Source organism: Castanea sativa, chromosome 12 (genome assembly GCF_040712315.1).
Source record: "Castanea sativa cultivar Marrone di Chiusa Pesio chromosome 12, ASM4071231v1".
Taxonomy (NCBI): domain Eukaryota; kingdom Viridiplantae; phylum Streptophyta; class Magnoliopsida; order Fagales; family Fagaceae; genus Castanea; species Castanea sativa.
This window is the reverse complement of record NC_134024.1, coordinates 39,662,379-39,676,696: the sequence shown is the minus strand read 5'-3', so window position 1 is coordinate 39,676,696 and position 14,318 is coordinate 39,662,379. Positions and strand designations below refer to the sequence as shown.

At 34.0% G+C, this 14,318-nt stretch overlaps 2 protein-coding genes across 2 annotated transcripts; one reads left to right on the top strand and one right to left on the bottom strand.

Moving 5' to 3' along the window:
* The first annotated feature begins 2,536 nt into the window (after nucleotides 1-2,536).
* On the top strand, nucleotides 2,537-11,506 carry LOC142619531 (glutaredoxin-C5, chloroplastic-like). Its single transcript, XM_075792661.1, has 5 exons — nucleotides 2,537-2,947; nucleotides 3,085-3,158; nucleotides 6,888-6,962; nucleotides 10,347-10,373; nucleotides 11,055-11,506. The coding sequence occupies exons 1-5, from the start codon at nucleotides 2,679-2,681 to the stop codon at nucleotides 11,129-11,131; spliced, it is 522 nt and encodes a 173-aa protein (XP_075648776.1). The 5' UTR covers nucleotides 2,537-2,678; the 3' UTR covers nucleotides 11,132-11,506.
* A 386-nt stretch (nucleotides 11,507-11,892) lies between these two features.
* Nucleotides 11,893-13,383, bottom strand: LOC142619530 (putative glutathione S-transferase). The gene is made up of 2 exons (XM_075792660.1): nucleotides 13,013-13,383; nucleotides 11,893-12,553 (listed from the first exon to the last, which is right to left on the bottom strand). Exons 1-2 carry the CDS (start codon nucleotides 13,319-13,321, stop codon nucleotides 12,194-12,196), a joined length of 669 nt encoding a protein of 222 aa, XP_075648775.1. The 5' UTR covers nucleotides 13,322-13,383; the 3' UTR covers nucleotides 11,893-12,193.
* Nucleotides 13,384-14,318: the final 935 nt, after the last annotated feature.

The window sequence follows — 14,318 nt, the reverse complement described above, 5'->3', positions numbered from 1 at the left end:
TCTAATAGTAATATTTTCATAAAATGGTTCAATTCCATTTCCTCCATGTTACTCCCAAACAAGATTACTTACATTCCATTCACTTCCATTCCTTTATTTTAAAACATCCAATCAAGGTTACTTAATTTCATTTTATTCTTTTCCATTCCTTTCCCTTACTTAAATCAACTTCATTCTATTCTATTCCTTTCCATTCCCTTATGATCATTCCATTCCATTCCCTTATGAACTCCCAAACGAAGGCTAAAGGGAAATTTGATTCTCTACTAGTTTTTCAGAAATAGCCTAGTCTGAATTTTGAGTTCTACTATGCCAAAAGTGTCTTGGAACGTGAATCTAAAATTCTGCTACTTGATTAGCGCATTTTTGAAGTGTTTTCCAACTCTAAAACTGTATTTGGACGAATTTTAGAGTTATTTTCATGACAAACCTCATTTTAAAGTTATAATTAGGATTTTTAAAATAATTATTTTGAATATAATTATCCCAAAAGCCTAATTATCTACCGTCTTTAAATGTTATCTACTTATTTGTTTTAATCCCATGCAAAATCGAGTGTCTACAAGATGGAATTGGTGACTATTTTATTTTATTTATTTTTCATTCTAATTTAAAATCATACATATTTCATATTTGTGCACTTTTGTTTATATGCATTTGTTCTATATATAGGTATATACATAAATAGGTTGTAGTAATGATATTTGAGTTTGAAGAATATTGTTTCATAAAGTTGTTAAAGTAAAAATTCAAGTTCTAGAATTTTTTAAGTGAAAATTCGAAATTCTGCACTTTCGATTAGTCGAAGCTTTGGCTTGATTGATCGAAATGGTAAGAAAATAATCTTGGAGCCTCTGGATGAATCAATCGCTATTCAATTCCTATTTGATTGATTGAAAAGAGCACTTGATCGAACAAATGGAACTTTCGACCAATCGAAAGTAGTAAAGCAGGATTTTCTGCAGAATTTTCTAGTAACTGTTCTTAATGTTTGAAGATGTGTCAAGCTTTGTGAATGGTATCATAAAACATTTTGACTCTGTATACGTGTCTTTTGATGAAATATAACTCCACGAAATAGTAAGTTAGAGAAAAAAACACAAGAAATCATGTGGTTATTCTCCAGAACTCAACATCTTGGTTGTATTTTGGGGACAAATTTGTGATAACCATTTAGCAACAATAGTGTGAGGAGCAAATATTGTTTAAGGAAATCAATATTGTGCCTCCAAGTTATCTATTTTCTATTTGTCTTTTGTGTTAATTTTGATCTTTCATTATTATTTTGTGTAATACCCCAAACACATTCCACACAATATTTTTTGTAAGTTAGATGACGTTAAAGATGAATTTGAACCTATCTCTGAAAACTAAGACAAAAATTAAACAAGAAAAAATAACCAGGATTAGAATTACAACACCTCATAAATATAGGTGTGAAAAGTGCATTTTAGCCTATCAAAATTTACGTGCTTACAAATATAAAACATGATAATAATTTGAGATCATATATTTTAATCAGGTTAAAATGGCTTATGTCTGTATTAACCCACAAATAATTTCAATCAAACACAATCTATTTATTAACTCTTTATTTACTATGTGGGTCATATTGTGTCATGCCACTTAAAATTGTGTTCAGGTTAAAAAGTTTTTACACGATTATTAGATAGGCCATGTTGAAATTGACTCATGCAGTCAAATATCTCCATCCCCACATTCGCATATGTGAATTGTTAACATTATATTGCCCTATAGTTGAACCACTAGTAAGTACATTATGGTATTTTTATTTTTTAACGAAAATATCGGAGGTTCAAATCTCCCTTCCAAATTACCATGGTTTTTTAGTGAAATTTTGTAGTATATCTTTGTGTTAGAATCTTATTCACCCTCTTCCTTCTTATATGTTTGTTTCTAAAAAAATATATATGTTTCATTTTTTTGGTCAAATATTCAATTTTTGCAATAAATATTAGTAAAAAACTTCTATCAAAAGTTATTTTGTTATGTAGCCCATTTTGACAAACTTGAGTTCCAAGTAGATGTTGATTGTTTGATGCAAACTCGAGTTACAAAAGGAATAACTTTAGATTTTTTTTTTTTTTTTGCAGCAACTAATATTTGGAAAAAAGAAAAAGAAAAAGCCCATTGTTTCAAATCTCGAGTTTTCATCCTAGGCCTAATCCTTACTAAGAGTTTGATTATTGAGTTGAAAGGTTTGAGTGTTGTTCAATTGAGGAATAACGACAGTGTAAATTTGTTAATAAAACCTTTATTGTCTGAATGCAGAGTCTATTGAGAGCTATCCCCAAAAAACAGATTGAGCACACCCTATTGTGAAGCTAATCAATGTGCAAATGTTTTAGCTAGAATGGGATCGAGTGCTAAGATAAGGTCAAGATGTTTTGTAACAGACTTGTTAATTCTTAATCTAAGCTTAATTCCTTTCTATCAAAAATATATATAAGTATTTTCATCCCACTTGAATACGATAAACGAAAGACAAACCGTGTAAAGCCCAAACAGGAAGCAAGAAGGTAAAATAAAAGCAACAAACAAAGTAGTACATAAACAAGGAATCAAAAAGCTCCAACAAACAAAACCATTGAAACCCAAACTCCAACAAAGCTGCAAAAGAAGAACCAAAAGCCGAAGCAAAAAAGCAACAACCAACAATGGCAGTCACGTCTACTAATCTCAACCATATCGCCTCTCTCTTTGTAAATTCTCCTCGCGTACTCTCTCATCCCATCCCAAAGTCCTCTTCTTGCTCTATTCCTTTCAGCGACTCTCGTGTCCTCAGAACCAACTTAAAAACCTCAAGAACTCACAGACCCTTTTCTGTACAAGCCATGTCTGAATCCTTTGGGTCTCGCCTCGAAGAGAGCGTGAAGAAGACAGTGGCCGAGAACCCAATTGTTGTTTATTCCAAAACTTGGTGCTCGTGAGTTCAGATCTTTCTCATTTGCTATTAGTTTGTTTTGTTTTGATTTTGTAGTGTTTTATGCTAATTCTTGTGTTTTACGTTGTGGGTTTTGTTTGGTTTTGGAAAATTTAAAATGGGTTTGTGTTGAATTGAAGGTACTCTTCTGAAGTCAAAGCTTTGTTCAAAAGACTTGGTGTGCAGCCTTTAGTCATTGAATTGGACGAACTCGGTAAGTGTTTTTTCTCCTTTAAACTTTAAAAAATAAAAATAAAAATAAAATTAGATCTTTGTTTGCATTGTTTTTGTTATGCATTTGAATATTATGGGTTTAAAGTAAGTTGTTCATCTAGTTCCAGTAGGTTGTTTCCCACATATATTGAATGTCTGTAGGGTTGATTGGTAATGATTAAAGTTTCAATAACTTATGTCTGTGTGTGTGTATTTTGTAATTGGATAGTTACAATGTACAATGTGGGAAGGGGGGATTTGAACCTTGAATGTCTTCTCCATTGGAAACACCAATTAGAAGGCTCTTGGCTAACTTAAGATAGAAAAAAACAAAAGAATAGATTTTTAATTGTGTGTTAACTTTTTTTTTTTATGAAAAGATGCACTTGTGTCATAAACACTTTAATGGGTAACTTGTAGAGATCCACTGACCTTTTTATAAACAAGTTTCTCTGTAAAATATGAGTCAACAGCCTAAGGAAGAGTCTACTGTTGGTGGTGAGCCAGGAGCCTGAACACTTCAGGTATGGTTTCCGTACCTTTTGTTAGAAACCCTGCTTGGTTTTTTTAATGCCGGTCTGGCAGTCAACTCATACATTTGTTGTTTGGGCTAAAGGCTGCAGCAACCCATATGCAGATGCTTATGCAGCAGAATAACACTTGTATTGCCCTAAAAAAAAAAAAAACCTTTTATTGCCTGTCATGCCTTGATCTAATATTGATACTGTATAGAGTTCACTTGTGACGGGGCATCTAAGATAGTAATCTATTACTGCAGATTTTTTATATCAAGAAACTTGTTGAACCCAAAAAAAAAAGCCTAGAACTCCCGTGGATTGATATGGAGAATAAAAGGTTGGGTGCATCTGGGAAGGTAGGTGGTGATGCTTTCACCAAGCAATGATTTCATGGCATAGCTAAAACCCCTTGATGAACTGGTTAGGGAAGTGTGCTTAGAATATTTGGAATTTGGTACCCTTGTGTATTATGTGGATTTGGACAGAGCGTACCTGTTGCATTTTTGAGGATCAGGAACATTTGATGGATCATCTCATAGCTTTATTTATAGGGACATTGTTTGACTGGTCACGAGCTTGGGAATTTACGTCTAATAATTCCATTCCGTTTTTTCTAGATTCTCTTCTTTTTTGAACATAGCTTGTTTTATGTGTTTTTTTTTTTTTTTTTTGTATATATGTTTTCTTTTGCTACTTCATTCTCCTTGCATGAAGTAGCCTTGTTTAATAAATTTTTTCTTAATTATCAAAAAAAAAAAAAAAAAAGGGATCTCTAACCACCTTTCGCTTTACTACTTTGTCGGATTCTATCTAGTCAATCAACGTGTGCTAGCACAGATAGTAATAAAAAATCAAATTGCTTATTAGTTGAAAGTCTTAATGGGAGAGCATCCAAACTACATTAATTATTGAAGTATATTGACATCATGTGAGTAGTGATTATGCCATAACATAATCTTAGTCTAGGCAATTGCTTCTGTCTCAAGCGAGAATCCTAGCCCTCTCTCTTGGCTTAGGATTGACAGTTGCAGTGCTTGATATCTCAACTCTCAGATGATATAACTTTGCTTCTGGGGTGTAAAGGTGGATGTGCTTATTATGTTGTGTTGATTTAAATCAACATGGAAAACCAACTTGATTCGTTTTAATTTTTTCTGATATAATTACAATCATAGCATTAAAAGCACCAGAGGAAAAGGATGCAACGTGGTAAACAGGAAGAATACAGATGGTGCACACAGAAGTGGATAAAAGAAGCGAAGTGCAGGGGGGAAGGAGTTACAAAGTGAGTCTGAAAATTGGGATGTAAAATCCAATAAATTTAACCTAAAAGATTAGAAATTATGACTTAAAGGACGGATGAAGAGACCCCTAAGGGAATAAAATTCTAAGAATGATCATTTTGATCACTCTCATTGACTTCCATATTCCTTCAAATGCTAGATTATTCCTTTTCATGTATATTGTACACATTGGACAGGACAATACCAATCTTTGAGAAACATAGGCTCTCCTCCAATCTATTTTGATCCCCCAATGAGCCTGCAATCCAAGAACTTGAATATATGACAGTTGGACAACTTTTATGCAGATTATCTTATAAGACTGATTTTGAATACAACTGTGGAGTTATATTGTAACTTTTTATTAGCCCATAAAATGGTATATTATAACATGTTAAGGTGTGTCTAAGTGGAAGATGTTTGAGGCATTTTGAATTTATGACTTGTAAGATCCCGCTTGTTCTTCAGATATAATATGTTAAGACATGTCTAGGCATTAATGTTTTGAGGCATTTTAGAAGCCGGAGTCTTAAATTTCTCTATAGTACTGGAAGTTCCTCATAGCATAGAGGTTTCAACTATCAAGAGTTCAATGACTTTGGCTAGCTGATGCCTGAATTTTTCTTGAAGGAGTACAATAAGATTATTCAATAGGAAGAAATCACAGAACCAATTTCTTACGACTCATTTTTATCTATGGAACACCAAAAAGCCTTATTCTCATCTAGAACTGAAATGTTTAACCCTTTGTTTCGATTTTTGAGAGGATGAGGGGAACTAATAGGCAAGGTAAAAAAAAAAATTCTTTCCTTTGCCTTCTTCTTTCCAAAATTTAAATGTGGAGTGAGCTCTCCCAATGAAGGAAAGTTACTTTTTCTGTTTTTCCCTGTGTTTTAACCCTCTCCCTCCTTCCCCTTTTGTTTTTTAGATTTTTTATTTTATTTTTTATTTTATTATTATTATTTTTTTTTATGTGTGTGTACCTAAACAGGGAGGAAAAAAAGTCATTGTGTGTGTCTGGAAGACTCGCTGAGTTGTTTTAATCATATGATGTTATACATTAGGACAGCCAAGTGCCTTGTAGCTTAATTGGTTAGCACCTCCTGGTGTTTACAAAGGAGATTTCCAAGGTTCAAATTCCCCCTCTCCCAATATTGAATTATCAAAAATGATGTTATAGACTGATGCCATATTCAATATCATCAGGATTTTCTTCTTTCTTACTTTTTTTGGGTGATAATTGGGTTTAAATGCCTATTGATTTGGTCAGTGACTCAATGCCCTGTGTACCATGTTGGCAATTTCTGCTGTTGTTGATGCCATGAACCTGGTTTCAACTTGGAATAACCAACTGATTAATTAATTCTATCGGTAACTTTCTATGGAGACATCCAGGGTTCAAATTCCCCCTCTCCCAATATTGAATTACCAAAAATGATGTTATACATAAGGACTGATGCCATATTCAATATCATCAGGATTTTCTTCTTTCTTACTTTTTTTGGGTTTAAATGCCTATTGATTTGGTCAGTGACTCAGTGCCCTGTATACTACGCTGGCAATTTCTGCTGTTATTGATGCCAGGAACCTGGTTTTCAATTTGGAACCACCAACTGATCAATTAATTCTATCATTAACTTTCTATGGAGATCCTATTTCTTAATTATGTTGTTTCTCAAGGGATATATCAAATATTGCTGTTGGAGAATATTAGTGACTGCCATGTTTAAAATTTTCAACGTCATTCCTTGAATAGAAATATCTAAAAGTTTGATATATATATATATAATTAATTAATTAGTTAGTTAGTTCTTTTCCACCTAATTGACAGTTGGTACGAAAATGGACCTCTGGTTATCCATTTCTTTTTGTAGTGCTTATCTTTCAGTTCAATTATACTCTTACCTATTCATTTTTCCCCTCTTTCAGGTCCCCAAGGGCCACAAGTGCAGAAGGTTCTAGAGAGGCTTACTGGCCAACATACTGTACCGAATGTCTTTATTGGTTAGTTGTACTTTTGTAATGCTTAACATTTAATTCTAATACTTCTAGAATATACTTTTTATTTTTTCTTTTTCTTTTGGTTTTTCTTCTCCTGAACAACATGGTGATTACTGCTTCAATTTATTTTTGAAATGGATAGAGTATATGTTTACATTGACTGTTTTAATATGCACAAATGTAGGGGTGTTTCCCATATGGAATTTGAAAAATGGTAAAAGCATAATTTCCAATATAATAAGCTATGTCACTGGTGTAAATTCTTGAATTGTGCAAGTTTATCTTAAAGATTCATGTCCTATTGCTGTTGTGACTGCTTCCTGTGACTGCAAGACATGCAGCTTTATAAAACTTGTCAATCATATCCTGAGAATATACCATTCTCATAATTGGATTTTTTGTCTTGATGAAAGATAGTAATCAGTTTTATTTCAATGAGAAATATGTTCTGCAGAAATGCTGGGCTTCCTCCTTCCACACTTCGACAGTTTTTAACTTGAGGCATGCTTAGCCAATGCGTCTTCTGTCCAATTAGGCCTTTACAGTATTTACTAGCATGTACCACCCGAAACTATTGTATGCCTTGAACCAGGTTCTCTATTTCATCTGCATTACGCCCAACATTGGAGCTCTTTAGTGTTTTCTGGTTAATTCTGTTTATCACCCCAGTCAAAACTCCTTCAAAGACAGCATTCGAGATCTTTAGTTCAGATGCAAGTACATGGCTCTCAGTAGCGCAATCATCTTGATTACTTTCTAATGCATCTGTGACGTTGGGTTCCCTTGAGCTCAAAGCTGCAATGACCTGTCCGTTGTTGTTTGTGATAATTACTCCTGCTCAACTGCTTCCAATGTTTTGAATATTGCACCATCGAAATTAATCTTTTAGAAGTCATGTTTGGGAGGTTGCAACTGCTTCTGCATGCAGTTATGGTATTGTGTCTGTCTTTGCCATGCACTGATTTGCTTGTGTTTCTCATAAATTAATATTCCTAAGCTTCAGTTTCAGTTTTTTGTGGTAGTATTGATGGTTTTCCATGCCATCAAGTGTTTTCTAGATGCCAAACTCTACAAGCTATTACGAAAAATAACTCAAGAACTTTTTGGTTACTCTTGTTCAAAACATTGAGCACTAAGAACTAGAAATCTGTCTGGGACACTGACATCTGCAGCTGGAGCACATTGCCAAATCGTTTGTAGAACTGATTCTTCAGTCATACTCATACAGCATATCACACAGAGCCCATTAGGGGGCACTTTCTGTGGGCAAGGTTCAGCTTTGTAGGTGCACCATGCAAAATTTGATTTCGTTTGGCACATTCATATTCCAATCCTGGTTCCACATCCTGTTCTTCACTCAGTTTGAAGTTTCCCCAAACCAGTTTACTTATTTACTAAAGCATATGCACTCTTAACTGTAAAAATGATGCCATCTTTTGTGTAGGGCCACATCATCCTATCCTCAGATCTTTGCCCACTTAGAGGAATTCTTTGGATCACCTGACTTTGGTTGGAATACTTAATAGAGAAAATTCTATCCCCCACCATTTGGTGTGGTCAAAGAGATCGCTTACCTCACATCTGGTGACAACATGATTTGAGTTGAAGATTCCATGAACGTGGAAGGCTTTGGCTGCCTATGGTCACTCCAAATCCTCACTTTCTCCCCGTCATCAATCCTCCACCTTACCTGAGATAAGATCGCTTTCACACCCCAGATACTCCTTGATGCATTTCCTATTTTCGCTCTAAGGATTAGTTATAGAAGTACCTTGTTCTAATGACCTTATGAAATTAGTTTTGTTCGACCTGTGTGAGTCTCCACCTTTGTTTTGCAAGCATAGCTTGATTGAACTGTTGTGTATCTCTGAAGACTTTAGGGTGCACATTCTGTCCCAACTTCATTACTGGGATAGTCATGATTTTGTGATTTTAAAATTTTTCTTAATGCATGTATTCATTTTAGATACATCTATTGTTCCAAATCTTATGTCCAGTAAGTTTAACTCAAATTGAATTTTGGACCTTGAAAATTTAGCTTTATGTGTACTGATTTGTTGGATCCATTTGGTAAAGGGGATGCTTCCAGAACCTGTCAGGATGCAGCCTAGTGGTTGGACTCTTGGGATGAGCTGTAAACCCAGACATCTTGGGTTTGAGTCCCCACTAGGAGAACGGTTCTGGCAGGTAGGGTCATGTATCCGCGGTTTACTCCTCAGGGTTGTGTCAAAGGGCCCTACCTTGATGAGTTTCCATGCCATAAAAAAGGGGGATGCTGCTAGAGTGAAACACACTGGACAGCAATATTTTAGACTGCTGTCCAGTCAAAGCAGGATCTGGAAGTGTATATACTATGTGGACACTCAAGTAGTCTCACCTGATTGTCTCTGAAATTTAAAACATAGAAAAGATATGTGCTCCTCTCTAAATAACAACCAACAGAGGACAGCCTTAGCAGCTAGTACCATTGAATATTTGGCTGTGTTAATGACTCTTTTTAGGGTTTGTTGGAAGCAAACTCAAACATAGTTGCAATTTGGTTTGCTAGGAATAAGTTGAATCAGTTCACAGTTGGACAGCTCATGTATGAGGGGTTCAGGCTTCTATAACTTGCCAAATTCTAAAAGAAACTGGGAATTGAAGTTTATTTATCCCTAGCAAAATGGTTCAACATTTGAGTGCATAATGAATTTAATATTTCAAAAAATAAAAATAAAAATGAAAATGAATCTTAATCTATTTTACGATATATGGGGTCATCTGATTTAGAAGATCATAAAAAAATTTGTTGACCATGAATGTAAGGCCATAGATATTGTTCTGTCTTAACTCTTGAGTATTATAATTATTGAATATTACATTTTTTGTTTTTTGATGATGCTTTTTCGTTCAGAATATTTGGAAAATTATCCATTGCAAGATATTTATCTCAGTTTGTCCTTCAAATTACGTCCATCGTTGTGATCTTACTAGTCAATACAAGATGAGCTATGACTTTCTTCTGATGGCCTTTGTTCATAAATAAAGAATGCAATGATGATTACCCCATTGTTTTTGATCCCTTGTCTAGTAACAGTATCATTGAAGATATGACATCAATCATGACAATTTCCAATTTAAAAATGATGCCGGAAAAAATATTTTAACAATATGAAAGCATCAGTTGACAACGTAAGACCTGATGTTGTTTATGCATGTTTCTTTTCAAACTAGTAACTATTCATTTGATGATGGGAAAATTATCAAAGCCATTTAGAAAAGATATGATTTAATGTTGGTTTTGAAGCAATAATTAGTTGTTCTTATGCTGTATTTTCTATAACAGATTTATTTGGATATTGATGTTATTGAAAATAGATACTTATTCTTATTGTTATCCATGACCAGGGGGCAATCATATTGGCGGGTGTACAGGTACAGGTTTTCTTCCATCATCTTTTACCCATAGGTTTATGTAGTTGAGTGTTGTCTCTCCTCCTTTGTAAGGGGGGGAAGTAAGGGGTTCAAAGCCTTGTTTTTTGCCCATTGGTTTAGGTAACAGTGTATGGTTATTAAAAGGAAAAGGAAGAAGGAAAATACATTCTTCATGCTTGTCTTTTATACAATAAACATACAGGTAAACATATCTATGACAGTTAATATTATACCATTCACCTTTTCTCCCCTTAGCTTTTTCTATATCGTTCCTGGAATTCATCTTATATCTTCGATAAATTCATGGATATAGTGGCCACCCAAATTAAAATTTTCATTTATTTACTTCCTAGTGATTCCCAAATTCTTGACCTGCAACTGTTTATGCATCAATCTATTTCATGTTGACCACACTTCTAATATTTCTGGCATTACATTTTGGCACCAACAATAATCTATGTTTGTCATTCTAATGACTGCCATAGATTTTGATTACACTAGTTAAAAGAATTCTCTCATGGGTTGTTTTTTTTTTGGAGAAAGAGGGGGTGGCGTGAGGTTTACATGTATATTTCTTACATAAAAGACAAGTATGAAGAATGCCTTCTCCTCTTTCTTCTTCGTCTTCTCCTTCTTTCTTTTATTTTGTTTTTTATACGTTTGTTGCTTATTATAATGCAGACACAGTGAAGCTGTACCGAAAAGGTGAACTCGAACCTTTGCTATTAGAAGCTAATACTAAGAATACAGAGAGCTAGTCCCTTGGACATTTAGTCATTCAAAGAATCTGTTCTTCATGCCAACCGGGGATTTCACAGGGAAACATATCACATTTCTGTCTCTGCAAATATCATGCATTAGATTTACAGTGAACCTTCTTAGCTAGTAAATTCATATAAAATCCTTAAGTTCTGGGCACTTGATGAAGTGTATGCGCATCTAAATGCTGAGGGTACCTGTGGGTGTGGTTGGAACTGTACATTTATTTGAATGTAACTTTATTATTATCCCCTCCAACCGGCTTACTCCCCTTTTTTTCTTATTTCTGTTGCTTTGTAATGTAATTTCTTATTTTTGGTTTTTAAATTACATTCCATGTTTTGGAAGAAGTACAAAAATGTTTAATGAGGAAATAACTGTGCTGAGATTTCGGAAGTGAGAAATAACATGGGGTCATGAAATTGCTGAGCTTCTTATGGATTCACTGATATCCATATATCTAAAGATGGATGAATAATTGTAAGGGTATAAAGAGAATGGTCTGAAAAAAAATCATGTGATTTTAAGGAACCGATTACTCTGAACTAAGTTACTAAAGATGGATAAATTTTCAAGCAATGGCAACGTGAGATCGTTTCTGCTACTTCAATGTGCTAGGAAACTTGGAACCTGTATTGGAAATGACAAAATATGAGATTAATGTTTTTAGTAGTTAGATTATTTAGGGAAAAGGGGTGAAATTTATGAACTGCAAATTGAAAATGAAAACACCCCACAATTTTTGTTTTACAACATAAAAAAGAAGGAAAAATCAATTTATTTGGCTCATATTTTATCTGAAAATTGGTCTCGTAGTCATCACTCGCCAGTTTTTAGTGAGAATAAGAAGAAAAAAAAAAAAAAAAACTACATAATAGCAAGCCTCTACATGTAGAGCAGAATTGTACATCTAGTAAAATGCCAGTCACAGTTTCCTGTCTTTTGCACTCAGCCATGCAAACTTATTTGTAGAATAACAAAACTTGAGAATTAGATTCAGAGAATGAGAAAACACAAGCTATTGAATTACAAACCAAGCTGATGCTAGTAATGTTTGATGTTTATGATGCTGCTGAAGAGAGCAAGTATTCTCTTGTTCCCTTGAAATATGTTGACAGTGCATTGCGATCAGGAAGGCTCTCTTTAACCACTGGAATTTCGTTGAAGTTTTTGATCCATGCCTGTAAACGAGGGAAGCTATTATCTTCCAACACTTTGACCCCAGCTGCTTGCTCCAGAAATTCCAGAAAGCAAGCTATCCACCCAAAAGCTATGTCGACCAATCCTATTTTATTGCCACCAAAATACTTTTTCTCTCCAAGACCATGCTCTTCTAGGATTCTCAGAAGTTCTTGCACTTCTTTCGTGGCTTTCACTTGTTCTTCTCCACAAGTTACATAGAAGCTTAAAAAGATTTTCATCTAAATCACATAAAGCATCAAATTAAAAGAGGTAACACTCCATCATATCTGGGTTTGGAAAAAGATTTCTTTGTTGTTCAGACCTTTTTTGTGTGTGCAAAGACAATCACCTTCTATGATTTTCTCCTTTTTTGCATCTTTAGTCAAATGACATTTGAAAGAAATACTTTTGAATGTATAAAAGAAAGTAAGATTTGTAGTGAAGGAATGCTAAGAACATGATATTTTTAATAACTTCACAAGTTGCTGGTATGACATATTGTGATTGGAACATTACTTTCACTTTAATTTATCATTTGACATCACTTTTATTATGCATTAGTCACTACAAAACATGTCAATAATTGTAAAAAATTATATCATAGACTTATTGTTTGTAGCCCAAAAACAATAAATAAGAAAAGAAGTTATAGTTGTGATTTTATGCAAGCTAATCTGAATTATTAGTAGTAGAATTACCTTGTCCTCTCCAAACTTAGTCCAGAACCGAGCCACAGCTCTCTCATGAGGATCATCTGGAAGCAAGGGGTTCTGTGGCCACTTCTCTTCAAGGTATTCGAGAATGACAGTAGATTCCGGGATGGGTTTCCCACCATGAAGAAGCACAGGAACCTTCTTATGCACTGGGTTGTACTTCAAAAGCAATTCAGTCTTGTTAAATATATCCTCTTCTAAATATTCATATTTGATACCCTTGAGTTTCAGAGCCCATATAACTCTGTAAACATAAGGACTAGGCCAAAATCCTATTAGCTTTACTTCTTCCATTCTTACTCAGATTTTCTTTCTTCCTGCCCGAGTGAGTTCATATATAACTAGTCAAATTGATTCCCTGGCTTTATCTACAAGCTTATGGTTGGTCAATTAGAATAAGTATTTGTTTATTCATCAAATTAAAAAATAAAAAATTTAGAAGATGTCATTTTTATTGATCTATTATTGACAAAAAGTCAGGTTCACAACTGTACAAATCATTCTTTATTTTGCAAAAAATGAAATTACGTTTTACTAGATAAATTAGGTTGGATGCCTTGAAAACAATGATAAAAGCGAGTTTACTTTGAATGGTGTTGTTGGAAAAATAGTACAGAGTGAATAAAAAATTGATATTTTTATGTTCACTTGAAGATGCTATTAAAAGTGGTAAAAATTCTGAGTCCTATATAGGAAAGGAAATAGATAATATATGAGTTTATATGCTCATGAGTTGGATATTGGATTGGGGTTTTGGCATATATAGACTGAGTCTACTTGTCCAAATAATAATATTTATTATTTATTATTTACTAAAAACAGCGTACCTGTTTAGTAATGTATAATTTTGCATAGTCCCTCATTCATAGAAACTACGTTTTTAAGAAAAAACTCTCAAGTGAGAATTTTTTTTGTGCATTCATTCTGTGTCAAAGAGAGAGAAAGTGACATTGAGTAGTTCGGAAAGCACAACCTTGTGTGCTTCGTTTTCATGCTGTAGATCATTTTATCATGGGAGGCAGACGTCCGTGAGTCTCAAAGTACCACAGTAATTGTATGAGGGGCGAAATCTGCTTTAAGGAGATTGTGTCAAACACAATACTTGATCTGAATTGTTCATCCTTCACGTATTTGGTCTGTGAGTTTTTAATTATTTGCAGATTTTTCTTTATATATATATTCAGTATTTGTTTGTTGCTATTGCCTTGTACATCTATTTGTGTTATTGTTTTTTCTTAGATCTGTATTTTGTTTCTTCTGCTTTATCACAAAAATAAATTGTTGAAATATA

Bases quoted from the DNA above. Each gene is read 5' to 3' on its own strand.
- LOC142619530 (XM_075792660.1), bottom strand. From the start codon at position 13,321: ATGGAAGAAGTAAAGCTAATAGGATTTTGGCCTAGTCCTTATGTTTAC. The intron at 12,554-13,012 runs GTAATTCTACTA...TATGTGATTTAG, and splicing joins CTAAGTTTGGAGAGGACAAG to ATGAAAATCTTTTTAAGCTT.
- LOC142619531 (XM_075792661.1), top strand. From the start codon at position 2,679: ATGGCAGTCACGTCTACTAATCTCAACCATATCGCCTCTCTCTTTGTA. The intron at 3,159-6,887 runs GTAAGTGTTTTT...CCCCTCTTTCAG, and splicing joins CATTGAATTGGACGAACTCG to GTCCCCAAGGGCCACAAGTG. The intron at 6,963-10,346 runs GTTAGTTGTACT...ATCCATGACCAG, and splicing joins TGTACCGAATGTCTTTATTG to GGGGCAATCATATTGGCGGG.